Source organism: Mya arenaria, chromosome 3, assembly GCF_026914265.1.
Source record: "Mya arenaria isolate MELC-2E11 chromosome 3, ASM2691426v1".
NCBI lineage: Eukaryota > Metazoa > Mollusca > Bivalvia > Myida > Myidae > Mya > Mya arenaria.
In genome coordinates this window covers 85,268,993-85,296,859 of record NC_069124.1, presented here as the reverse complement: position 1 = coordinate 85,296,859, position 27,867 = coordinate 85,268,993, and the positions used below count along the sequence as shown (strand labels likewise).

The following is a 27,867-nucleotide window of genomic DNA, read 5'->3' as shown; positions in this document are numbered from 1 at the left end:
GATCGTTATAGATACACTAAAGTCGATATGTGTTTATGTTCTTTCCAGTGGTGCGTCTTTTGTCGCAATGTTGAAGAACTTGGGTCCAGAGAATTGCATGACTATCTTACTGTACGTCCTTCATGAGCATAAAATCCTAGTGCACTCGCTCCGAGCATCCGTCCTCACAGCCGTCGCCGAAGCCATATCCACGGTAATCATAATTGCACTGTAATAATCTCTACGCGTATATTTCTAAAAGCAGCCTGCATTTCTTTTTTGAAATACATCAAATCTAATTAATCTGAATTGGTTCCAATCCCAGTAATTTCTGATCATCCAGTATTCAAACATATTCTAATGATGAATTGAGGCTGTAGAGGGCATTGTTGTGTTTGTGCAGTGTTATATGTATAAACCATTGCCTTATATATTACAGCTGATATTCCCGCTACAGTGGCAGTGCCCTTATATTCCTCTGTGTCCCCTGGGGCTGTCAGATGTACTCAGTGCCCCCACCCCCTACATCATAGGTAGGTGTCTCCTTCCTCGGTAGACATGATATATTTCAACAGCTTTTATCTATATAAGGATAATAAAGAATTATGAACATGCTGCTTAGATGTACATTTACAGCCATATCTTGAATGTTATAGACACTTGATTATAGTAGAAATGTATGTCTTTTTTACAGTGTCACTTCCTTTTCTTTTGAGTCCTTACTGTTGAAGTGTTTGCTTAAAGAACATTTATATAAAAAAAGCAAACTTTATACCTCATTTCTGATAAACATTAGGAAACGGCAACTTTTACTCACCTGTGTTGTACCTGTCTGTTATAGGGCTAGATTCACGCTACTTTGACCTGTTTGATCCGCCCCCGGATGTGTTTTGTGTGGACCTCGATACCATTCGCATCTGGCCGTAAGCTATAATTTATTCTATACATTTTAAGAATATTTTTATCTTTCAAATTCAAAATTTAATATTGTTAAACTTGATGTGGTATTTGATTATTATAACCTCACTTTACAAAGTAAAGTGGGGTTTATATAGGCATCACACATCGTCATGTCCATCTGTCTGTCAGCTGTCTGTCAGACCTTTTTTTTTCAGGTTTATATCTTTCTCATTCATGGCAGAAAAATAAGCATGTGATGCACACAACACTCTTGTCCCTATCTTCAAGGTCAAGGTCATAACACCTTCTAAACTTAGTATGTTTTGCTACATATGCTGATAATGATAATAGTTGTGTCCAGTCCATACATTTCTCATTAATGATCAGATTTAAAAATTATATGGCAGAAGTGACCACAATTGTATGAGGACATGTCACACTTAAGACCTGTGCCAGTACCTTCATGGTCAAGGTCACAGTAATCTTCTGAAATTAATATGTTTTGCTATATAAGTTGTACGGATGAAAGTTTGTATCACATAATAGTACCAGTATTTTCCAATCTTCCTCAGGTCTCTACATTACTGACAATTCTGTGGTACAGTTACCTTCAGTGAAACACGTTCCACATCATTTTTAGTTGTTCTATCTAGGCAGTATTTCAGCACTTCGACATTTGTGGGTATTATTTGTTATATAAATGACAGCTTATGAATTGGCTGGTACTTATGGATGTCTGCTTTCTGTAGTTTAATTCACAGCAGTTTTTCCATCAGTAATGCAGCTGATGAGATCAATTGTGTCCCTGTTTGCTATGAAGATATGGGAGTGTATTATTCAGGCAATATCCAGATGTTTCTGACAGCTTTTAGTTGCTCATATTGTCTTGAGCTGTCTTCCAAACAATTGGCGTCAAATCTGATTAAAAGATTGGGTTAAGTGTATTGCCATGCCTACAACACTGCCTCACTGTGGTAAGTCCCTGGAAATTCCCAGAACCCTGCTTGAGAGAATAAGACAAGTTATTATCAGTATCTTGTTCCAAGAGATTCTAGATATTGGATTTGTCTTATCAATGGTCAATGAAGGAACTCTGTGAAGAAAAATGGAATGACATAATTACTGCATTTTTTCCAGTATGTTAAAGCTATAATAGGGAGCAAAGAGAACATTTAATATGTCTGAAATGCCAATGAATGATGTTGAAAGAAATTATTTGTTAAGATTAAAACCAAAGTAATGGGAGTGGGATTTAAGAAGTATTTGTTCAATCTTTAGTTGGCACAATTTCGTACTTAATGTTAACACTGAAAAAGAATTAGAAATGGAAAAAGTATCAGAAATTATATTCTTTTTAGGAAAAGTTTTATGCTAACAGAAAGTCTTGAACTGATTTTCTGTTAAATATTGTGTACTTCATGATTTGTTACAGCATCTCATTTTGAAGCTTCGCAGAATTTTTGAAATTGCCCATCTTGTAAACAACCACAATTTAATAGTAGGTTGAAAGCTCAAGCCTACTTCAATTCAATATACACATCTACGTAAACTTACACCAATTATCACTCTCCAGGCCTGATGACAAAAAGAACCTGTCATACAAGCTGTTGCCACGGAAACCCACAAAAGTTCTACAAGAGTCATTACACCGTCTATATGACCGTCTGGTAGTGGAACTGCCACGGCATGGCCAGGACGACAGCACGGTGGACCTCGCACCACTTGACCAGGACTTCAAGAAGAAACACAAGGAGGTATGAGATAGACTGGGAAACTCGTGATGGGAGTTGAGGAGGTTATTTTTGTGGTTTGAGATCTAGATTTCCATTGTGTATAAATTTGAACATGCAGATTTGAGAATACGATTTACTTATATACTTTTAGAAATATGATCTTTCTGGGTTTAAATTGCAAAACTCATTAAAAAGATACATGATTTAGGAATCCTAAGAATTGCATAGAATAAACATCTGACTTACAGTGAATAATAAAACAGGTTCATCTATATTTCCCTCCCCCAGATTTTGCTAGAGCTGGAGATCCAGGAGGTGTTTCTACGATTCATGGCGTGTATCCTCAAGGGCTACAAGAACTTCCTGAAGCCCATTGCCAACATGCCAGACCTAGATACAACCAATGCAGCCTCACTTTTTGATATGCAGGGTACGGACTCCACTCATAGTGCTCACAACTGCTTGCATTGTCTCACTGTCAGAATAAAGTCCTAATTCAAAATTACTAAATCCAGTTTTTTTAACATTGTTGTTCTTTCAAGTGAAATAGTAACAATGCAACAATTCTTGTTATTATAAAGTCATAAGTACTAAGATATAAATAAGAATACCAGTTCTTCTACCCCTGTTTTTGTGTCGTCTGTGAAGCATGGCACACACAAATGAATTCCTTTATCTGGCGGCAGATGACACATATTGATATTCACGTCAAAAGGTCATGATCTTGATGACTTTCTAGAAAAATTTAAGCCACTTCTAACAAGAAACACTTCCGCTTTGTGAAATTCTTGTTTAATATTTTACTTGGCGAAATAAAAGAAGCTTTTGTTACAACATAATCTCTTTAAACTGTATTAAATGGTGGTCTTTCTTATCAGGTTTCTTGAAGAGTCGTGAGAAGGCAAACCACAAGTTTTACCAGACACTTTTGCGTACACAACTCTTCAACCGCTTCATAGAGGAAAGATCATTTGTCTCAGATAAGGATGACAGCCTCGCGTTTTTTGATGAGTGCACAGAAAAGGTTGGATTATCTGATAACCTGCTTTCATTTGCTTGTGTGACTTTATTAAGTTTATATAAGTTATTAATTATTATTTTACCTGCAGGCCTAGATACTAGATGTTGGTTGCTGAAAAAGTAGATCTTTCATTCCCCATTCAGCATGTGCCCTTGCATTTGGGCAGTTCCTGGTTTTCCTATCTGGAGGAAACACAGTCCTGAAAGATACTTATATGTATTGTGAATGCCTGTTATCTATATATTTCTTGCTGTTGCAGGTTGTGGAGACATCAGAGGAACCAAAGCTGATAGAGCTGGAAGACTCATCTAAAAGGTACTGGCATTTACTGTTTATGTCGTTTATATAAAATAAATGCTTTCAATAAAGTCATACTTAATATTTATAAAGCATGCAAACAGTCTTTTGATTTCATTCATCCTAATGCATCAGTGTTAAAGATACAATTCCTTCTCAGAATGTAACTGTGAGGTTCCTTGTATTTTAGTGAGAGGACAATGTTTATCCTACCCCCGGAGCCGGTTGGCCTGCCTGATGGCAAACAGTACAGGTATGTCAGTGTAGTGATGGCACATGTACAGGTATGTCAGTGACTGATGGCTAGCATAGGTATGTCAGTGTAGTGATGGCAAATGTACATGTATGTAGTTATTGTTCAGGCAAGCACTCAGTCCATATAGTGATTGTACATGAACAGTTGTCCAGACAAGCTGTACAGGCATGTCAGTGAAGTACTGGTACATGTACATGTATGTCATTTTTGTATGGTACATGTACAGCTATGTAGTTATTGGCCAGGCATAAAGTACAGTTATGTCAGGGAAGTGTTGGTACATGTACCAGCATGTCAGTGTAGCGATGGTTCACAGGTATGTCATAGTCATTATGTATGAAGTTATCATCCCAGCAAGTGGTGGAAGTACCCTGTGATGGAATCAAGGTTCAAGACCCACGTCCCTACTTCAAAAGTCATTTGACTTACAGGCTCATCATGATGGATTGATGCTTATATGCATATACAGTGCAGTTGGTTGTGTCCGGGTGCATACGAATTTTAAAATAAATTGGAACATTTGTTTGTTACATAAAGGCGATGTGTTGCGTGCTAGAAATCTCACCATGCCGGACTTGGAACCATTCCTGTTTGGTGTATATTTCAGCTACAATGGTTTCCCCCAGCTGCAAGGTGATCTGTTCCTGGAGAAGAACAAGCCGGCTCGCTCCTCCTCCCAGCAGCGAGACCGCGGAGGCCCATCCAGCCCCGTTGCCCGCCGTACCAAACAGGAGATTCGAACAGCACAGAAACATGCACAGCAGGTCTTCAACCAGCCCTCACTCTGGGCAAAGTGCCTTCTTAGCCATGCTTACAGGTGGGTAATCATATCCAATGGAAAAGAATGCAAGAAAAAAAGAAAGTTTTAAACTCTATTATTTAATCAGACATTTCCTTTCTTTCTTGTGCTAAAACAGCCAATTAAATTCCATTGTTAAATCATATTGTATTCTCTGCCTGAATCACACTGTGATATTTATCCCTGTCCTGTGTATCTTCTCTCTTAGCCTGTGGTTCATGCTGCTGCCGGCCTATATCAAGTACAGCCAGTCAGTTACCAAAGCCCTCATTCTCGCGTACGACGTGCTCAAGAACATGCAGAGGCAAAAACTCAAACCTCCAGATGAGGTAACACAAACAATAATGAAATTGTATAATACCGTATTATATCATGCATAGGACGCACTTTTTTACCCCCAATTCTCGTCTTAAAAATTGCCTGCGTCCTTTCTATGCTATTAGAATTTCATCTGTTTTTCCCATTTTTTTCCAAGTCTTTTTCAGGTCGAAAATATATAATCTTTTCAAATGTGCGAAGGTGTGAAAAACACCCGCTGTCTGTCATTAGAAATACATCAATAGAACAAACTATTGCGATGGTAATACCGTATGGTTGTTTGTTCGCACTTCACCCGACGTGCCTTCCACTGGCAAGGCTTATTACTGACACGCATTAATTATGCCGACATGCTTTAATCTGCGCAGCGACACGCCTTAACAAAACAATCATCAGTTTTGACAATACACAGTTGCGATTGCAACGGCTGCAACGGTTGCAACGGTTGACTGTTATTCAGAAGGCATGCGGGGACTATTGCAACGGATGCAACGGTTGACTGTTATTCAGAAGGCAGTGGGGACTATTGCAACGGATGCAACGGTTGACTGTCAGTCAGAAGGCGTGTCGGGAATATTACGGCATTTGTATAAGTCTTATAATATGTGTGAATGTTCTCAAAATGTCAAGACTTATATCATTGTTGTGTACGCTAAATTACCGAAATACGACGATAATTATCGAAATACACAATACAGTTATAGAATTATGCCTTATATACAATTTTTTGTTTGTTTTTTAATTCAATATATGTTATAAATACTTTACCAACCTCAATTTTTCGGCCCCGATTTTGACATTTTTCCACTGCGTCCTATCTTATATATTAAGGGTTTCTACCCGTTTTTTCAACTATTATTTTGCCTGCGTCCTATCTATGCTAGCGTCCTATACATGATATAATACGGTAATATTTATTTCTGATGATGTGTTTGTACATTGATTATGCCTTGAAGCCTAAAGTCAGCTGAAACAGCTGTATAGGATCTGTCATGAGTGGACACAATTTTATTGAACAAGTTCAGGAATAATGTTATTTATCGAGCCTTTGGCAAGCTTACTAACATATTTCCCGGAGGAGTTTAATAAAATTGTGTATTCAGTGATGACAGGTGTAAGATTCTTGTTATCACATGCTCTTCCAGTAATAAATAGTAAAAACTATCCACAAAGCAATGCTATTGCTTTGCCATTGCCGCGTCTGATGTATTTCAGCTGTGTTATCAAGTGATGTTACATGTATGTGATATATTTCAGCTGTGTTACCGAGTGATGTTACAGCTATGTGGCCAGTACAACAAGCCTGTGCTGGCAGTCAAAGTCTACTCAGAAATGAAGCACGCAGGGGTACATCCAAACGCCATCACATATGGATACTACAACAAAGTATGAAACTTCAAATGTTATACATGTGTAGATCTTTATGGTACTTCCAAATTTGCGCAAATAAATATGTAAATATTTAAGTAAGCTTAATCAACCAGGGTTCCCACGCTACCGGGAAAACGGAAAAAAAGTCGGGAATATCAAAGTCTGTTCCCGGTTGTGAAAATGCCTTGAATTTTGCGATATAAGGTTAAAATCGGGAAAAGTACTTAAGTTCGAACCGTTTTGGGTACGAAACTAGTAAAAGTAGTCTAGACACTTGCACCTGACACTGTTCTGTATTGAATTGACTCTGAACAGAGCGGCTGAATGATCGAGACTAAGAAGGTATCCGTTAGCCTGGAACCAGATTAGGTATCCGTTACCACATGTAAGGGTTTATTGATCATGATTAGTAGCTGTGTCTGCACTGCCGTCTGCATGTAAAAAAAAAAAATAAACGAGAAATTGGCCGCAGTTTGTCGGGATTCGCTTTATTATAAGCTGTCAGTAAGTATCGTAGATGCTATTAACAACGATCTTTTTATTCTACAGTATGCTATTGATCAAGGATATTAGCGATCTCTGCATTCATAGAAAGTTATTTTAAACGTGAAATTGGACCTAGTTCATTAAACTAAACTTTACATACGCTGTCAATAACATACATGAATGCTAATTGCAATGATCTCACTAGTCTGCGAAGTGCTACACAGCCTGACAAATATTTGCTATTCAAGTGTGAATCTATGAATAATGCCTTTACTGCTTTAGACTGACCTGAGTTGCTCGTATTTATAGACATTGAGAAGACCACAGTTCTTTGGCCAGAAGACATCATTATAGTTTTAAACTTGTGCAAAAAAGTCACTTATTTTGCATTTTCACCCTGAAGCGAAGAACATGAATTGATGAAGATTGATGTTCAGATATAGCTGAATTGCATGCTCACTGATGCAAGTAGATTTTTTTAAAGAGAGTTAAAACTCTTTTAAAATGACACTGGATGTTATGAGTTCAAGTTGTTCAATAAATGTTTAAAGCTTCCCTCTCACGGATTGAACAATATGACAACTTTTTTACTTTTGTCTTGGAACGAGCCAATTTTGGCAAAAATCCATGAAACCAGTTATATAAGACTGCTGACAAAAAAATAGATCGCAGATATTTATATTTAGGTTCAAAAATTGATGTTTTATGCATGTTTCTTTAACTGTTAGTAAACCATAAAACATAATTTGAATGGAAATATGAAAATCAGCGATCTGATCTTTTGTCAGCAATCTTTTATCGTTAGTTTGCAGATATTTACGTCAAAAGTTTCACTATCTAAGACAAAAAATAAAAAAAAGTTGTTAAAATAGTATATCTATGAGAGAGCAGCTTTAAAAATTGTTCAGAAAGTAAGTTTTTGTTCAAAGAGTAAAAGGTGATATTTGATTATATTTACCTTCAGCATGCATTTATCCACCTATTACGAAAATTGGTATTGTATACGTTGGTATTGTATACGGAGATCAGCAGGCACTAATCCATGCTGGCTGATCAGGGTCCACACTGTTCTATGCACAGATAGTAGGTAAGCCTTTAAGTTTCCAAGTAGCAAATAGCCTAGGCCCTAATCATGCCAGCTGGTCCGTGTCTACACTGTTCACAGAGGCCAATAGTATTCAGCATGCTAAAGGTTAATCATGTTGTTCAATAAATGTCTAAGAAGTTCAGAAAGTGAAAGGTTTTGTCTTTGAGATTAAAACCCTTTGAAAATGACATTTGATGATATTTAATAAGTTGTTTATTAAATGTTTAAAATGGCCAATACATTTATTTTTAACATGTTAAAATGTTAACAATATTTCACTGAAATGTTTCGTCGTAATAACTGTGAAAAAAGGTTGAGAGAAAGTCTGGAATTTGCAAAAAAAACCTTGAAAAAGTCTGGAAAAAGTCTGGAATTTTACTTGCAGAAAAATGTGGGAACCCTGATCAACTTAAACACTGAGTTCAAAGTGCCAACTATTGTTTATAATGATAATGAACTGTTGTTTTCTCCACTTGCAGGCTGTTCTTGAGGGTCGTTGGCCGACCACCATCAGTCAGGGTCGTGTCTTATGGAGAAAATTACGTAACGTTGTGCTGGGTGTGGCTAAATTCAAGCGTGCGGTGAGGCGACGGAGCATGTCCATCTGCTCCAACTCGGGCAGTGAGTACGACCAGGTGAGCCACGCCAGTTTGGACAGCTGCCTTGAAGAGGAGAGGTTGGATACTCGGCATGAGACAATCATGCTGGCCGGCTCACGCTCAGACCATGGACAAGTCCCCGGGTCACTCCAGGTGAAGGTCAACGGCAAGATACCTGAGGAGGTTGAAAGTGAGTGGCACTGAGTTACATTAGCTGCATGCACTGCAAGGCATTTCGTACAGCTGTACTGAAACTAACAGGCAGAAAACTATTTTGGTAGATATTTATGTGCATTGCGTGAAAGTGTGTTGCTATGCTTAGGCTCGAAAGATTGGTTCTAATTGTGGTTGCGTGCAATTACAAATTTCAGTACAGTTGTACTCATCTGTTTTCTGTTACACACCTCTTCTTTGCTAGCTTTTGCAAGTTTTATCTCTTGTTAATCAGATTGGAACTAATCCTCCCTGTAACCTTTTGCAGCAAACAGATCACCCTGCATAATAATCAGGATAATAATGAAACCTTTTAGCATTATACTATCCATGTTGCTTACAACTTTTTGTGCCAGTTTATGATGGAATATTTGAAAAAATTGTACAGACTTGTAAGAAATTATTTCAATAATGTTATTGTACATTTATTCATTTAAACAACTAAATTATATTCTGAAACTGTTCACCGTCAAGTTGTTTTCATCATGAGTTTGCGTCACATGGACCTGTTCCTCTTTCCTACCTGTTTGTTAAAAATCCAAGGTTATTGAGGGTTAACCCTGTGCCGTTTCATCTCACACCCTTCCCTGTGTTGATTTAGGAGCCCCCTCTGACCGTGGCTATAACTCTATGACCCAGGAAGAGGCGAAGAATTTTTCAGACCTGATAAGCCAAGAGTGTCCGGAGGAATCCAGCTTTAAGAGAGATCTGAAAAATGCTCTCAGATTTAGTTTTAGAAGAAAACAGAAAAAGAAAGAATCCGAAATTACAGAAGAAACTCAAGGTAAATCCGGGGGAGAACAGCTGACTGATTAATGAGAAATAGGAGGGTTTAATTGCATGCTTTACACGGAAATTTCTAACCTGTGTTTTAGATCTAAAATAACATGGAATCTCATAACCATAATGTTTTTGTGTGTGTGTTTGTGTGTTGGTGTTGGAGCTTGGCTATGCTACAGCTTTATACTTTCATAGAATATAATCATAATCATACAAAGACATTTTGTTATAAAGGAGCTGTGCTGTTACATGGTTCATGATAATTTAATTTGATACCAAATTTCTGTTGTTTGTCATCATTTTCAAGCATAAGAGTTTAAAAATATACATGTTTAATATGTTAATGTGTTATAAGCAATCTGCTTCATTGTTAATTGTCAAAACCTTTTGTACATCTTCAATAAAATAAAGAGCTTTGTGTAAATGGAAAACATTGTACAGCTGTGATAGATTTCCAATCCTACTATATGCTATGTATTTTATGTTTACAATAGATGATGAAGATAAAGCATTTAAAGGCTCATCCGACCTGTCAACAGCAGATCAGTTCCGTATGAGGGTGAAGAGCATAGTGCGTCAGATCTCACTCCCGGCCCAGGGATCACCCAGAGGATCATTTCGTATGTACACACACTAGAGTACACAATCAAATAATGTGTCATAATCTTGATTATATTTCAACAAGATCTACCTGTCTACTAGCTCCTACTAGCTCCTACTAGCTCCTACTAGCTTAGCTCCTACTAGCTCCTACTAGCTCCTACTAGCTCATTGTGTTTCTTTTACTTACAGATGGGTCATCAGCAGCAGGAGTGTTGATGGTGAGTGAGTCTCTGATGTCTGGGGACGCTCTCTCCAAGAGCATGGGCCCCACTGTGGGGCATGTCGGACTGACCATCGCCAATGACAAGCAGAGGAAGCGACACCGCAGTGCCGGCGACTTCCAGACGAAAGCCCGCTCCAATAGTCTCTTTGCAAACTGGCGACAGAAGCACAGCAGTGAGGATACAAGTATAAAGTTCTCGGATATACTTGCCAGTGAGGAGGGTGGGGATGGTATGAAAACCAGGAACTTGAGGGGAGGAGAGGTGTTGAGCCCTGGGGGGACAGAGATGCAAGATATCTCTGAGGAAATCAAGGACAGTGGGGTTGGGCTAGACGAGAATGAGGCCCTCGGTGACGTGGTAGGGGGTAATGAGGGCGGAGCGCAGACTCAGGGTACCAGCAGTGTTAGTAAACCAGTCAACTGTGATAGTGAACCTCATAATATTGGTGATCATGCATCTCTTATAGATGGCAAAGGCTTAACAGATGAACAAACATTGGATAACATAGCGGAGATTAAGAGTCGGTCGAGCAGTTTGAAATCTGCCACATCTAGTCCATTACATTCCGTAGCTACACCAGTGACAGAGAATGATCCTCTCGGTCTGTTTACTGCTCCTGACTTGCGGGCAACCAAAATTCAGGAACAGAGACAGTCACCAGAGAAGAATAAGGAAGAATTTGTGGCAAAGAAACCATTTGAGGGAGAGGTGAAATTGACTAACAAAAGTTTACCTAAGTTGGACCTGGGCTTGTGCAATTCCATACCTGCCTCATCTAGTGAAGGCAAGACAACAGTGGATTCTACAGGGTCTGCAGGGGAAAGACTGCTGGAAAAGGTGCTGTCACCAGTTGAGAAGGTGCAAAAGACTTTACTGAAACTGGAACGGACCAATAGTTTTCCAGAAAACCTTGGTAATTCAAGCAAAACAACCACTCCTTCCAAGTCTCACTCGGTGAGAGCAGAGGTGGCCTCCTTAGGGAGGTCTAGTTCATCTCTTTATGAACAAAAGACTGAGCCTATGGCAGGAACTCCAAGATCTGGGGGCCTGTTTAGGACAGGCAGTTTTAGGCGACACAAACAAAACTTCAGTGGAATGCTCAAAATAGCCACAGGTGCTGTGGCCAACAAACTCTCAGAGATGAAGTGGCTGACTCCCACTAAAATGGGTTCCAACAATTCCTTAACACCGTCATATGATGATTCGGACTCAGAAACTGAGAGTTATCAGGAAACTCAGCGTAAAAAAGGCAGTCTGGATTTTCTACATCGTAGCATAGACAGACTGGATGCTCACAGTATAAATGGAACCCATGGTAGGTATTACAACAGAGTTGTAGAGGAACATGCTGGGATAATGTCACTTTTATTTATGTAGATAGTGATTGTGTTTTCTTTTTCTTTGTATTTTTTACTCAGTTTTAAACATTTAAACATATGACTCGGCTTAAATTTATGTGACCATGTATTTTAACATGATTCTGTTGCTATTCAGTGAGATATTCACGTAAGTAGTATTGATTTGCTGTGATGAGCTAATAGAAATGGGTTGTCAGTGTGGTTTTAGACAAAAACATCACACTCATCAGTATTATGTTAAGCACACAGGTATTTGACAATGATATGGTTGTGTTTGGGAAAGGGTCTTTCAATCTTAGTTAAAAGTGCAGGTTCTTCTAGTGATTAATCCTGCCATCTGAACCATTTGCCTGTTTCTATGAAGTGTTTTTGCACTGAGCTCTTTCAAGTTGGTTACTGACTGTACCTATCAGTATTTCAAATAGAAATATCTTGCCACATTTACCTGTTTGCCTGATAAATGATATTAGGCCATGTAAGTCCTGTTGTTTAGGGTTTAAGCAGGACAGGGTGCTGCAGAAGAGGAACAGTGTGCTAAGGAGAAAAGGGCACATTGTATTGGGCTATGAAAAAAAGGAACAATATAAATTGGACAGAAAATGTTTTAAGTTGTGTTTAATAATAAGTAATATTAGGTTTCAACTGCCACATATGTAAAGATTGTATGTGTTTATAATCATATTATAAGTTTTAATCAAATCAAAAGAAGTGCTGGTCTCAATTAGGGCAGAATGGTGCTACCAAAAAAGGACAGAGTGCAGCATGTTTCCATACAAAATCCTGTTAGAGCTATCGCATCTTTTTCCATCCCCCTTGAAATTCATTTTTAGTTTCGTGCATATTCTTTTACACTTCGTTGATTCTTTCAACAGCAAAAACATATGTGAGGTTTGATTTTGACATTCCGGCTTCCTCGCCCTAAAGAAAAATTCAAAATCTTGGGGTAAGGAAGTGAAGAACTGACACTGTTAAAATCAAACTTACCTGGGGTTCTTTTTGCTATAAAAGAAACATATTTAAAATAAAAAGATGTGCGGAGTTTACACCAAAAACCTCGCATCTTTTTCATTTATTTTAAGGCATAAATTCATATGTGTCGGGGGGGGGGGGGGGGGAGGGGGGGAGGTAACCAACAAACTACACATATTTTTCTTGGGCAATTTCAATGGGCATTTGTCTGAGATGGCCCTAACAGGATTTAGTACCTCCATAACTCTTTAGCTAAACCCTATTGTAAGATTGAATCATACATGTTTACTAGGCAATAGTTGACATCTTAATTCAAATTGTATAGCCTAGGCTCAAGTGTTGAAGAAAAATATGAGGATAAAACAGTACTCATTTTCATCAAAGAGTTTCATGTAGCTGACTTTGTCTTTTGTAGGTGTCCAGGACAAACAGTGTACTTGCTTTTTACAGTTCCACCATGCACATTTCTGTTCCTAGAGAATCTCTTAGTTGCAACACACTTCTTAACCCTCATCCATGTGCATCATTTCATGGAACTGTTGGCATTGTGTTTAGTTTAACAACTCATTGATTACAAAGGAGTGTTTCAGTAACAGTGTAACATTCTTAAATATGTTTGTGAAGCATAAAAAGCAGTTGATAACTTTAAGACAAATGAGGCCAATTAGAAATGCATTTCAAATTAAATAGATTTATATTCAAATAAAGTTGGATGATGGCATTTACAGTTTTTAAGAAAAACAGAATCAATTCCAAAAGATTTCTATAGATTATCTTGTGAGGTGTTTTCCCTATTTATGTGACAGTTGTGTGTTTATGCTACAGAGAGCGCGCCTTCACACCCATCATTCCTGGAGCAGATGGAACGAGAGTGTGAGCTGGAGAGGGCTAGTGACGTTGTCATGGCGACAGGGGGTGAGGCAGGGGAAATGGTCATTGACGTGGAGATGTCATCCTGCAGCAGGTGCCCAAGATGTCGCTGCCTCCTGTACGATGAGGAACTGATGGCTGGCTGGAATGCTGATGACTCTAACCTAAACACAGCCTGCCACTTCTGCCACAGCAAACTTGTGCCACACCTCCTCATATACATTAAGGTACATATTAAGGGAAGTTTTACAGGTGTTTGTTGGAAATATGATGTTTTTGCAAGAGATATCATGAATGTTATATTGTGCTGTATGGTAAGCATGTTATATAGCGACAGATAGACCAAATTTATATATATTCCGACAGATAGACCAAATTTATATATATTTCATTCATTTTGTGGTTATTCAATATTCAATTAAATCATTTACTAAGTAGGGCTTTGTTCTATTTTTGGAACATTTCATAGATTTCATTTGGAATGACCAAACATGTAATAACTTCTATGAGACTTTCTGAGTTAAGTCATTATCAGTATGAGTTGATATATATGTTGATATAAATAAATAATCTACATGATTTATATGCACTAGAGTATATTCAGAATCTATATATGTATAAATTTCTCAACTTATATTGTTTTTCTTTAAAAAGATAATTTGGTTAAAAAATCTAAAGAAACTTTTTTTCCCACATATTTATCAGGATTACCGGAGATGTAAAGTGTCTGAGACTGCTGAGGATGATACAGAGGCCTTGATAGACTTTGGCAGCCCTGGCGCTCACCACCCCTCCCCATCCTATGGTAAGGATGTGAACATCTGCCCACCAACTGATCCCAGTGGCCACTTCATGTTCGGTGAGGACATGGAGGACAACACATCTGTGAGCAGCTTTGACACGCACCACGACCCCTGGCAACGCCACTCCGACCACGTTCCTGCCTCACCACCTGATGTTTCCAGCCCCAGTCATCCAAAGCCAGCAGAGAATGGGCCAAGTCTGTCTGAGATGGCCAACATGGGGCACAGACGGACGACCAGTGAGTGCCTGACAAGTGCCACTATGTACAGCTCCTCCCTCGAGTCCCTGGAGAGCCTCACATTCAAGAACCTGCGCTCGCCACTCAGCATCTCAATGGATGAGAGCGATGACGGCCACGGGAGGCCCACACTTACCCCAGAGAGGAGGAGGGCCATGTTTGAGGGGTATTTTCACGTTTGTTTGTTTATATGTGTTATTTAGTTGGTTTGAAAGTCTACAATAATACAAACATTAAAACATGCATAAGAATGCCATGTATTGGTACTCTGCATTCATCAACAGATTAAATGATTTATTAATGTTTGGACATGGTGCTATAAAAGGGATCCTTGCATCTGTAAGAAGGAAGAAATTTAAGAAATTATGTTGTCCTCACTACTTTTTACATGGCTATGTTATTTTATCAGTGGCCTGTCGTCAATGGAGCCTGTGTCAGTGCCGTATTTGAGCCCACTGGTTCTGCGTAAGAACCTGGAGAGCATCATTGAGAGTGAGGGTAACTCTGCCCTGGCCAAGGACTCCTTCCTCGATGACCACCCCATCATCTACTGGAACCTAGTATGAACCTCTCTCTGTCGTGTCTTGTATGGAAAAAAATTAGATTGCAGAAATAACATTGCTTTAATTACTGGCTTTTACCTTCCTTACCATCTTCTGAAACGTTTCTCTTCTTCTGTTTGAATACTAAATGTTTAAGTGAAATGTATTATCTTACATATCTGTTTGTAGATGTGGTACTTCAAGCGTATTGGAGCATACAACCACCTTACTGCTTTCCTGCTCACGTCCCAGCTGTTACATCGCGGCAGGGAGCCGCTACCGGTGGGAGAGTATGGCCCGGAGAATGTGCGCGTGCGGGCCTGCTGGGACAACCTGCGTATTCACCAGGAGGTGGGCTTGCCGATGCATGTGGCCTGGAACAACCTTCACAGCTCAACCACCGTTGATGCCCTCCTCACCGAGGCTCAGCCTTTCAACAGGGCGTATGTATTTCAATAGTTACTTTGTGCTTCAATGTGCTTCAATGAAATTGATATCAAATTATTTGAGTTTGAAATAATGATACATGTATGTTCATCACATCATTAAGGTTTAAACTGTTCAGATAAAGCATTTGCTATTTGAACTCAATGTATTATATATAACAATAGTTATGTATTATGTATTACATTTTGTGTGATATGTGTATAGTTCAATTTTTATTTTATGGACCAAGTCCATTCAATTATTATCAATTGCCATCCCAGTGTGATGCACCAGATTATCAGCAACATCCAGTGTAACGATGTGCTCACGCCAATCAAGCTTGTGATGAACGGTCGTCGACGTCTCCGCCCACGCAAGAAACGTTTCCGCAGCATGTATCGCGACATCACCTACCTTGCCTTCAAGGCCTGTGGCAGGGACAACATTGACAATGGTATGCACAGGGTAGATCAGATTAGAAATAAAAATAACAAACATGAAGCTTGAATACCAGGATTACAAAGTTTTAGTCATTGTTTAATTTATCCACTTGCTTTCTGATTACAGAGGCTTTTGACCGCGAGTACAAGATGGCATTCTCCCGGCTGTCACCAGGGGAGATGAAGCGACTACAGCGAGACGACAAACCCCGGTCTCCCCTTGTACAGGCATGCAGGAAGGTCTTCAGTGAACTAGATCTTTAGACTGGTCTTGCTCACTATTTGTATTTTAAATTTTACTGGAAACCAATCTAGGGGCTAGACTGGTTCAATGTTCTGGACAGGTGAAATGGACACATCCAAATTGGAATTTCAGATTGTTCTGGAGACCAGTGTAGGGACTTGCTCATCATGAATTTATAATGGACATGTAGACATGGAATGCTATCAGGAGGAATATTGTGAAAGAAGACCAGTCTGGGTGCTTCACTGATTCATTGTCGTGGAAATATAGACTGGTTGAAGCAATCACTTATCTTAGCTTTAACATCAGAAGAGATTGGTATCAGTTCTATACAACCATAGATTTGCTGTGACCGTGGACATTCAGTCCGTCCAGTTGCTGCGAATTTACCACCTCTGCATATTGGAAACAGGTCAACCAGTAGCGAATACAATATTGAAAACATCAGAGGTAGTTGAGTTATTGGGATTGTGTACTTATAACGACAGCGTATGAATTTGTAGATGGAGCTCAAAGTAGTATCAAAAGTACAAAAAATCATGTTTGATTTCTTGAAGTCTTGGAATTTATTCAATCCTTGATGTAAAATGTTTAAAATAGATAACCTGTATGCTAAAAGACAGTCATCAAAGTTGAGAATTTAGCAAAATGTTCAGTGACATGGATGTGATGCAGCTTGAAGGACGGATTGTGCTGGTTTAATATGAAAAGTTGGATAGCTAAAATAATATAAACACTGTTTTATATTTGTGCATTTAGAACATTATTTCATTGATGAAATGGCCTACAATTTCCATTTTATACTCAGTATTCCGTGTCAGTAAACTGGCCTTACTTAGATAGTAATCATGTAGCATTGAAGATGTTTTAGAAACACGGGCATTCCATTAAATAGACAGCTAGTTTTGTATTCATATTTCCAGCTTGTAGTCCTGTTGACTTGTTGCTGTGTTGTTTACGTTGTATTTTTCATGTTGACCGTGTGCAATATCCTTGGGTTAAAGGTTCACATAAAATGTACATATATTACCACTTGGTTTGCCAGACATTATACTTTTGTGTTAAACACATTACATTTTATTATATATCTACCAGCTATAATAGACTATGTTTGAGAAATCATATCCAATTTCAGAATAAAAAAAGGTCAGAATAATTAGCTAAGAACATTTTCCTAAGTACACAGTTGTGCAAAGCGGAGTCCCTGCACTCTGGTTCTGTACAATGTGGAGTCCCTGCACTGCTCGTTGTGTGCAATGAGGAGTCCCTGCATTGCTTGTTGTGTGCAATGTGGAGTCCCTGCACTGCTCGCTGTGTGCAATGTGGAGTCCCTGCACTGCTCGCTGTGTGCAATGTGGAGTCTCTGAACTGCTCGTTGTGTGCAATGTGGAGTCCCTGCACTGCTCGTTATGTGCAATGTGGAGTGCCTGCACAATATCATGTCATGCAATGTTGTTTTCTGGTGGATTGCATTCCGGATCTCTTACACAGACAAAAATGAAAAATGCAAATATTTTATTACAATTCCTTAGTTAGCAATGCTTGTGTAACAATGAATTATTTCATATACTTGTTAGTGCTGTTTATTTAAAAAAAGCTCATTATGTTTTTATTACAGGTATTGCAGTTATTTAAACATTTTATCTCTGTTGTATTTTATTTTATCATGTATCTTAAATGATTGCATTGCTGATAAACAAAATCCATTGCATCTTGATATGTATAACAATAACTGTGCTTAATGAATTGTAAATCATGGTCAAATAAATTGTTATTGAAGAAGAATTTGACTTGATTTGAGAGCTGCATTTATATACAACATTTATTAATAAAGGCCTATTTGCAGCTCGAATTACACATGTATTTTTCCATTGTCCTAGCAAGTTGGCAATAAAATAAGGTATAAATCCAAGAGTACAACACGAGAACTCATGTGATAGAAATAGGTATGTTTCTACATACAGTACAAGGTACACATGAAGGATAAACACTTGAAGGATGTGAAAATATTAAAACAAAAGTCCACAAACATAAAGGTTCAAAGTTTTGTCGTCTTGACAATCCAGCCATGCTTTGCGTCACAGTCCATTTTATAATAAATTAACTGCGGGGACCATTTCGATAAAGAAAAATGAAGGCAATTTCTAAAACCACAGGATGCACATATTTTACTATGCCACACCAGTAACCGTTTCACGCGTTTTATTTCCTTCTTTATATAAAGCTGAACTGGTCTAGGATGCAATTAAAATAAGTGTTTAAATCTCAGACGATAATAAAGCATTAGGATATGTGTCAAAAAGAAAACCAGAATTTTCAAATCAGAATGTAAACGATCATTTTATTCAAAATCCATCAAAGCCTCAAATTCCCTTATTTTGCCGTTTGTAACAAATATAAAGTCCCTTATTCCTCTGTTTTATTATAACATATTATTATGAGGCCAAGGTAGAACTTCATTCCACCATTAGCACCATACACTGCATCATATCCACTATGAGCACTTAACATTGCACCAGATTCACCATGAACACCATACATTGCACCAGATTCACCATGAACACCATACATTGCACCAGATTCACCATGAGCACCTTACATTGCACCAGATTTACCAAACCACCTTTCACTGCACCATATTCACCATGAGCACCTTTATATTGCACCAGATCCATAAAAATCACATACCAGTGCCCCAGATCTGTCATGAGCACCTTACATTGCACCAGATCCACCATCATCACCTTGCATTGCACCAGATCCACCATGAGCACCTTATATTGCACCAGATCTACCATGAGAACATTACACTGCCAAGATCCGCCATGAGCACATACCACTGCGTCAGATCCACCATGTTAAACCGTTAAACATCCACGTATTTATAATTTGTAAATGACAAGTATGCCTGTCGCCGTTCCAGCCCTGGCCGACTGTCTGGATGGGTTTGAGCACCATGACACCCAGTGTTACAAGGTCCTGCCACTAGAGGCAAGCTGGATCGAGGCCAAGGTAGAACTTCATTCCACCATTAGCACCATACACTGCATCATATCCACTATGAGCACTTAACATTGCACCAGATTCACCATGAACACCATACATTGCACCAGATTCACCATGAACACCATACATTGCACCAGATTCACCATGAGCACCTTACATTGCACCAGATTTACCAAACCACCTTTCACTGCACCATATTCACCATGAGCACCTTTATATTGCACCAGATCCATAAAAATCACATACCAGTGCCCCAGATCTGTCATGAGCACCTTACATTGCACCAGATCCACCATCATCACCTTGCATTGCACCAGATCCACCATGAGCACCTTACACAGCACCAGATCCACCATGAGCATCTTACATTGCACCAGATTCACCATGAACACCTTTCATTGCACCAGATCCACCATGAGCACCTTATATTGCACCAGATCCACCATGAGCACATTACACAACACCAGATCTACCATGAGCGCATTAATTTGCACAAGATCCACCATGAGCACCTTACATTGCACCAGATCCACCATGAACATCTTCCATTACACCAGTTCCACCATGAACACCTTTTATTGCACCAGATCCGTCATGAGCACATTACACTGCACCAGATCCACCATGAGCACCTATATTGCACCTTATCCACCATGAGCACATTACACTGCCCCTGATCTACCATGAACATCTTCCATTACACCAGTTCCACCATGAACACCTTTTATTGCACCAGATCCACCATGAGCACATTACACTGCACCAGATCCACCATGAGCACCTTATATTGCACCAGATCCACCATGAACATCTTCCATTACACCAGTTCCACCATGAACACCTTTTATTGCACCAGATCCGTCATGAGCACATTACACTGCACCAGATCCACCATGAGCACCTTATATTGCACCTTATCCACCATGAGCACATTACATTGCACCTTATCCACCATGAGCACCTTATATTGCACCTTATCCACCATGAGCACCTTATATTGCACCTTATCCACCATGAGCACATTACATTGCACCTTATCCACCATGAGCACCTTATATTGCACCTTATCCACCATGAGCACCTTATATTGCACCAGATCCACCATGAGCACCTTACATTGCACCTTATCCACCATGAGCACATTACACTGCCCCTGATCTACCATGAACATCTTCCATTACACCAGTTCCACCATGAACACCTTTTATTGCACCAGATCCACCATGAGCACATTACACTGCACCAGATCCACCATGAGCACCTTATATTGCATCAGATCCACCATGAACACCTTTCATTGCACCAGATCTACCATGGGCACATTACACTGCACCTGATCCACCGTTAGCATCTTACATTGCACCAGATCCACCATGAGCACCTTATATTGCACCAGATCCACCATGTGCACCTTATATTGCACCAGATTCACCATGAGCACATTATACTGCATCAGATCCACCATGAGCACCTTATATTGCATCAGATCCACCATGAGCACATTATACTGCATCAGATCCACCATGAGCACCTTATATTGCACCAGATCCACCATGTGCACCTTATATTGCACCAGATTCACCATGAGCACATTATATTGCATCAGATCCACCATGAGCACATTATATTGCACCAGATTCACCATGAACACCTAACATTGCACCAGATTCACCATGAGCACCTTACATTGCACCAGATCCACCATGTGCACCTTATATTACACCAGTTCCACCATGAACACCTTACATTGCACCAGGTCCACATTGAGCACCTTATCCACCATGAACACCTTACATTGCACCAGATTCACCATCAGCACCTTTCACAGCACCAGATCTACCATGAGCATCTTCCATTGCACCAGATTCACCATGAGCACCTTACACAGCACCAGATCTACCATGAGCGCCTTACATCGCACGAGATCAATTGTGAGCACTTTTAATTACACCAGTTCCACCATTAGCACCATACACTGCATCATATCCACTATGAGCACTTAACATTGCACCAGATTCACCATGAACACCATACATTGCACCAGATTCACCATGAACACCATACATTGCACCAGATTCACCATGAGCACCTTACATTGCACCAGATTTACCAAACCACCTTTCACTGCACCATATTCACCATGAGCACCTTTATATTGCACCAGATCCATAAAAATCACATACCAGTGCCCCAGATCTGTCATGAGCACCTTACATTGCACCAGATCCACCATCATCACCTTGCATTGCACCAGATCCACCATGAGCACCTTACACAGCACCAGATCCACCATGAGCATCTTACATTGCACCAGATTCACCATGAACACCTTTCATTGCACCAGATCCACCATGAGCACCTTATATTGCACCAGATCCACCATGAGCACATTACACAACACCAGATCTACCAGAGCGCATTAATTTGCACAAGATCCACCATGAGCACCTTACATTGCACCAGATCCACCATGAACATCTTCCATTACACCAGTTCCACCATGAACACCTTTTATTGCACCAGATCCACCATGAGCACATTACACTGCACCAGATCCACCATGAGCACCTTATATTGCACCTTATCCACCATGAGCACATTACACTGCCCCTGATCTACCATGAACATCTTCCATTACACCAGTTCCACCATGAACACTTTTATTGCACCAGATCCACCATGAGCACATTACACTGCACCAGATCCACCATGAGCACCTTATATTGCACCAGATCCACCATGAACATCTTCCATTACACCAGTTCCACCATGAACACCTTTTATTGCACCAGATCCGTCATGAGCACATTACACTGCACCAGATCCACCATGAGCACCTTATATTGCACCTTATCCACCATGAGCACATTACATTGCACCTTATCCACCATGAGCACCTTATATTGCACCTTATCCACCATGAGCACCTTATATTGCACCTTATCCACCATGAGCACATTACATTGCACCTTATCCACCATGAGCACCTTATATTGCACCTTATCCACCATGAGCACCTTATATTGCACCAGATCCACCATGAGCACCTTACATTGCACCTTATCCACCATGAGCACATTACACTGCCCTGATCTACCATGAACATCTTCCATTACACCAGTTTCCACCATGAACACCTTTTATTGCACCAGATCCACCATGAGCACATTACACTGCACCAGATCCACCATGAGCACCTTATATTGCATCAGATCCACCATGAACACCTTTCATTGCACCAGATCTACCATGGGCACATTACACTGCACCTGATCCACCGTTAGCATCTTACATTGCACCAGATCCACCATGAGCACCTTATATTGCACCAGATCCACCATGTGCACCTTATATTGCACCAGATTCACCATGAGCACATTATACTGCATCAGATCCACCATGAGCACCTTATATTGCATCAGATCCACCATGAGCACATTATACTGCATCAGATCCACCATGAGCACCTTATATTGCACCAGATCCACCATGTGCACCTTATATTGCACCAGATTCACCATGAGCACATTATATTGCATCAGATCCACCATGAGCACATTATATTGCACCAGATTCACCATGAACACCTAACATTTCACCATGAGCACCTTACATTGCACCAGATCCACCATGTGCACCTTATATTACACCAGTTCCACCATGAACACCTTACATTGCACCAGGTCCACATTGAGCACCTTATCCACCATGAACACCTTACATTGCACCAGATTCACCATCAGCACCTTTCACAGCACCAGATCTACCATGAGCATCTTCCATTGCACCAGATTCACCATGAGCACCTTACACAGCACCAGATCTACCATGAGCGCCTTACATCGCACGAGATCAATTGTGAGCACTTTTAATTACACCAGTTCCACCATTAGCACCATACACTGCATCATATCCACTATGAGCACTTAACATTGCACCAGATTCACCATGAACACCATACATTGCACCAGATTCACCATGAACACCATACATTGCACCAGATTCACCATGAGCACCTTACATTGCACCAGATTTACCAAACCACCTTTCACTGCACCATATTCACCATGAGCACCTTTATATTGCACCAGATCCATAAAAATCACATACCAGTGCCCCAGATCTGTCATGAGCACCTTACATTGCACCAGATCCACCATCATCACCTTGCATTGCACCAGATCCACCATGAGCATCTTACATTGCACCAGATTCACCATGAACACCTTTCATTGCACCAGATCCACCATGAGCACCTTATATTGCACCAGATCCACCATGAGCACATTACACAACACCAGATCTACCATGAGCGCATTAATTTGCACAAGATCCACCATGAGCACCTTACATTGCACCAGATCCACCATGAACATCTTCCATTACACCAGTTCCACCATGAACACCTTTTATTGCACCAGATCCGTCATGAGCACATTACACTGCACCAGATCCACCATGAGCACCTTATATTGCACCTTATCCACCATGAGCACATTACACTGCCCCTGATCTACCATGAACATCTTCCATTACACCAGTTCCACCATGAACACCTTTTATTGCACCAGATCCACCATGAGCACCTTATATTGCACCAGATCCACCATGAGCACATTATACTGCACCAGATCCACCATGAGCACCTTATATTGCATCAGATCCACCATGAACACCTTTCATTGCACCAGATCTACCATGGGCACATTACACTGCACCTGATCCACCGTTAGCATCTTATATTGCACCAGATCCACCATGAGCACCTTATATTGCACCAGATCCACCATGAGCACATAACATTGCACCAGATCCGTCATGAGCACATTACACTCCACCTGATCCACCATGAGCACCTTATATTGCACCAGATCTACCATGAGCACCTTATATTGCACCAGATCTACCATGAGAACATTACACTGCCAAGATCCGCCATGAGCACATACCACTGCGTCAGATCCACCATGTTAAACCGTTAAACATCCACGTATTTATAATTTGTAAATGACAAGTATGCCTGTCGCCGTTCCAGCCCTGGCCGACTGTCTGGATGGGTTTGAGCACCATGGCACCCAGTGTTACAAGGTCCTGCCACTAGAGGCAAGCTGGATCGAGGCCAAGGTAGAACTTCATTGACATGTCTTAGGGTGGAAAACGAAAATTAGTAGATCCTCAAATGGAAACATATTTCGTCAGGTATACGTATATACGACCGTCTATAGATTTAAACGCAGTGAAAATCTTCGGGATGTACAACTCAACACTCACGTTAATATGCGTAATTCACTACTCTGCAGTTCCTCTTAATTATGTTTTAATGACATATTAAAGCAGTATTGCCGGCTTCTGGGAACGGAGCTGTTGGTGATCGAGACGGCGGCGGAAGAAACCACCATCGAGGGCATCCTCACAAAGTTGCACGTAACCAACCATCTTTAGCTTTAAAGAACAACTTCTATTTAACCCATAAACCATTTCAGAAATTAAAACAAGGCAAAGTTGTCAAATACTTTTGACCAAAAAGCATGACGATTATGTTTACATTTTAGTTGGTTTCCCTTTGAATCAGCTTCAATACCTTGTCTAACAACATGGCACAACAACAATATGTTACAGCGACATACTAGCTGTTAATTATGAATTGAGTGGTTTTAAGTCGCGAGCCCCTCCGCCCTGGCTGTATTGTATGGTACACCCAACAGGTTCTCACCTGGACGAGGTTTACTGGGTGTCCGGTTCGGACATGATCTCGGAGAACAACTGGCTCTGGTTGACGGGAGACGGGTTCAGTGTTCCCATGGGTTTCACCGACTGGGCGGTAGGGCGGCCGGATAACGTGGGTGGCCACGAGGACTGTCTAGTTATCCACTACCACGGGGTCACGCGGACCTCGTGGAAAGACGAGATGTGCAGCAACCAGCACAGCTTCATCTGTGAGATCAATAAGAACGACCTACACCGACTTTCTTATACGTACTTCTAAGCTCTATATAATAGAATCAATTGGTGTAGTCATTTGTTGTTCGTTCATTAAATTTCAAAAGGCCAATTTATGCCTGAAAAGTGTATATATATATATGTCAAACGTTTTGTTGTTGTTGTTGTTGTTGTTTTTTTTGTTTGTTTTTTTTGTTTTTGTTGGGGCTTGTTTTTTTTTTTGGGGGGGGGGGGTATTTTCTGCAAAAGATAAATCAGTTTCGTTTTATTTTGTTTTTCAGATATGTGGATCACGAGTCGGCTGTTGTTGGTTAAATGTGCTACTCAAACAATGTCAAATTCAGTATTCATATCAGAAATTCAAAACACTGTTGTAGTTTGTATCTTTTATATCCTCTGCCGCAGGCTATACAGGTATATAAATCGCAGGCATATGTGAGCGCCGGCGGATGTGTGCGGCTGAGATATTTATGAGTTGTTGCCCTTGGTTCATTTTTCTACTTAATTTTTTTCGGAGCATAACTGGGATATTGACTTTTAACCTGATATGTCATTTTGAGGATAAGAGCAGAGCACATAAAATATAACTCTGGCTGCGATATGTTTTGAGCTATGCATTATTGCCCTTTGTTCTATTTCATATTTTTTGTCCTGAGCATTACTTGATTTCAAACTTCATATACAGATATATCATGGTGTACAGAAGTGTGATGTGCAGAAGCTATGACTATATATCTTTATGAGTTTTTGCCTTTGTTCATGTTTGTCCGGAGCAAACCCCCAAAAGCCGTGGAGGCATTGGCATCAAACATTACTAACAAATATATCGTATTGAGGAGAAGTGCATGTACATGTGTCATAATTCAGGCTGCAATATTAATTGAGTTAATGTCCCCTGTTCATTTTCAAACTTAGTTTCTGTCCGGAAATTATATCCAACAGTTTTTGAGGTATTGAGGAAATTCATTATACAGTGCAATACTATTAAGGCGAGTCTTGTGCAGTGGATAATAACCATGACTTCGGCTGCAATAAGATATTGATTTTCTCGGAGCATTACTCCAAAAGTTTTTGAGGTTTTGACAACAAACTTCATATTAAGATAGATCTTAGTAAAGTGAAGTGTACAGAAACCATAACTCTGGATATTAGTTTCATACCCATATTATACAGCAGCATATAGATTTAAATCCCCCAACTGAATTTAAAATTGTTTTCACAAAAGGCACATTAGAAGATAAAACATAATTGTTACTATATATAACAAAACCAATAAACTATGTATTCTTAAAATGATTGCGAAGAAGATACTTTACTTCATTCGTTGGGGGTTATGTCAGCCTGATACTTTTCTTGTTATGATCACGCCATTCTACGCTTTTCGGATACAATTCAGTATTTTCTACGCAAAACCCCTTTGAACATATTTTAAACAGAACTGAACAGTCATGTACTTTACATGGGTATGTGTGTGTTTTCAATGTTGTTTATCAACATAAATAATTGTTTAATAGTCGAAAACCACCATGCGACTCTAAATCAGAGGACAGTAATCACAATTAAAAATACATACTTTAATTTTAAAGATTGCCTCGCCGCAGACCGACCATTACCAAGACAACCAGGATGATGTGATACAAAGAGAACTGTAGCGGATGAGATAGCAACATGTATTTCATTGAAATGATTTTAACAATTCAAATAGCTTTTACAATATTGATTAGTGTCCGTTGTCGTTTTCATCAAGGCAGAGAATTTCCGGTTCTACGTCTGGGATGTGGGGGACGGGTCGGGGTCGAGTTTCACGTGCAGAGACCGCAAAACTTCCGACAGTTAACGAGGGCAAAGGTGAACTTCTCCTTCTTGCAGAAATTGTTGTTCCGCGCCGCAATCACTGCGCAGTCTGACCGCTGGTCAGCGCAGATAACGGGCGCTGGAAGAGGTGGTAGCAGGCAGGAAATCATTTGGTGTCACCAAATGTACTCATTTAATAAAATAATGTCTTCCAACAGTTTTTCTTTTTTTCTACCGGAAAAAGAGTTGAGTATCTAATTTCAGCACATATCGATTTAATATAACTGTTATAAAAGATAATATGGCTAAATTATGTCTGTACCTTGTAGGTCGTACTGACAGGCGAAGCGGGAGAAGTAACTGCAGGAGGAGTCCGTCCACTCACAGTTTGAGTTCATGTTCGTACACATCTTGCCTGTCGGCTTGTCGTCTGTTGGGAAGAAGCACAATGTCATAGTGGACTGTACAAATGTTAGTTCTAGTATACGACGCTTAGACTACGAGTGTCGGAAACTAAAACTGAGAGTGTCTGACACCAACACTCCGAACGTCCGGCCCCAACAGTACGAG

The 27,867-nt window shown here is 40.0% G+C and overlaps 2 protein-coding genes across 7 annotated transcripts in view; both read left to right on the top strand.

Annotated features, from left to right (window-relative positions):
• LOC128227048 (C-myc promoter-binding protein-like) overlaps positions 1 to 18,356 on the top strand; it is a 54,951-nt gene extending 36,595 nt beyond the window's left edge. For 4 of the 6 annotated variants that reach the window (XM_052937238.1, XM_052937240.1, XM_052937239.1 and 1 more), the window contains exons 10-30: positions 49 to 193; positions 419 to 512; positions 821 to 902; positions 2,453 to 2,633; positions 2,901 to 3,042; positions 3,491 to 3,636; positions 3,893 to 3,948; positions 4,121 to 4,183; positions 4,794 to 5,003; positions 5,194 to 5,314; positions 6,561 to 6,689; positions 8,727 to 9,036; positions 9,661 to 9,843; positions 10,334 to 10,459; positions 10,632 to 11,981; positions 13,819 to 14,090; positions 14,569 to 15,071; positions 15,315 to 15,465; positions 15,637 to 15,890; positions 16,155 to 16,327; positions 16,441 to 18,356. In XM_052937238.1, the coding sequence (XP_052793198.1) occupies positions 49 to 193; positions 419 to 512; positions 821 to 902; positions 2,453 to 2,633; positions 2,901 to 3,042; positions 3,491 to 3,636; positions 3,893 to 3,948; positions 4,121 to 4,183; positions 4,794 to 5,003; positions 5,194 to 5,314; positions 6,561 to 6,689; positions 8,727 to 9,036; positions 9,661 to 9,843; positions 10,334 to 10,459; positions 10,632 to 11,981; positions 13,819 to 14,090; positions 14,569 to 15,071; positions 15,315 to 15,465; positions 15,637 to 15,890; positions 16,155 to 16,327; positions 16,441 to 16,577 (4,828 nt within the window). In that variant the 3' untranslated portion in view covers positions 16,578 to 18,356. The remainder of the gene's footprint in view (positions 1 to 48; positions 194 to 418; positions 513 to 820; positions 903 to 2,452; positions 2,634 to 2,900; positions 3,043 to 3,490; positions 3,637 to 3,892; positions 3,949 to 4,120; positions 4,184 to 4,793; positions 5,004 to 5,193; positions 5,315 to 6,560; positions 6,690 to 8,726; positions 9,037 to 9,660; positions 9,844 to 10,333; positions 10,460 to 10,631; positions 11,982 to 13,818; positions 14,091 to 14,568; positions 15,072 to 15,314; positions 15,466 to 15,636; positions 15,891 to 16,154; positions 16,328 to 16,440) is intronic. The other 2 variants (XM_052937241.1, XM_052937242.1) reach the window with 2 other exon arrangements.
• A 1,105-nt stretch (positions 18,357 to 19,461) lies between these two features.
• Positions 19,462 to 25,549, top strand: LOC128226353 (perlucin-like). Its single transcript, XM_052936233.1, has 3 exons — positions 19,462 to 19,569; positions 24,898 to 24,987; positions 25,268 to 25,549. Exons 1-3 carry the CDS (start codon positions 19,462 to 19,464, stop codon positions 25,547 to 25,549), a joined length of 480 nt encoding a protein of 159 aa, XP_052792193.1.
• Positions 25,550 to 27,867: the final 2,318 nt, after the last annotated feature.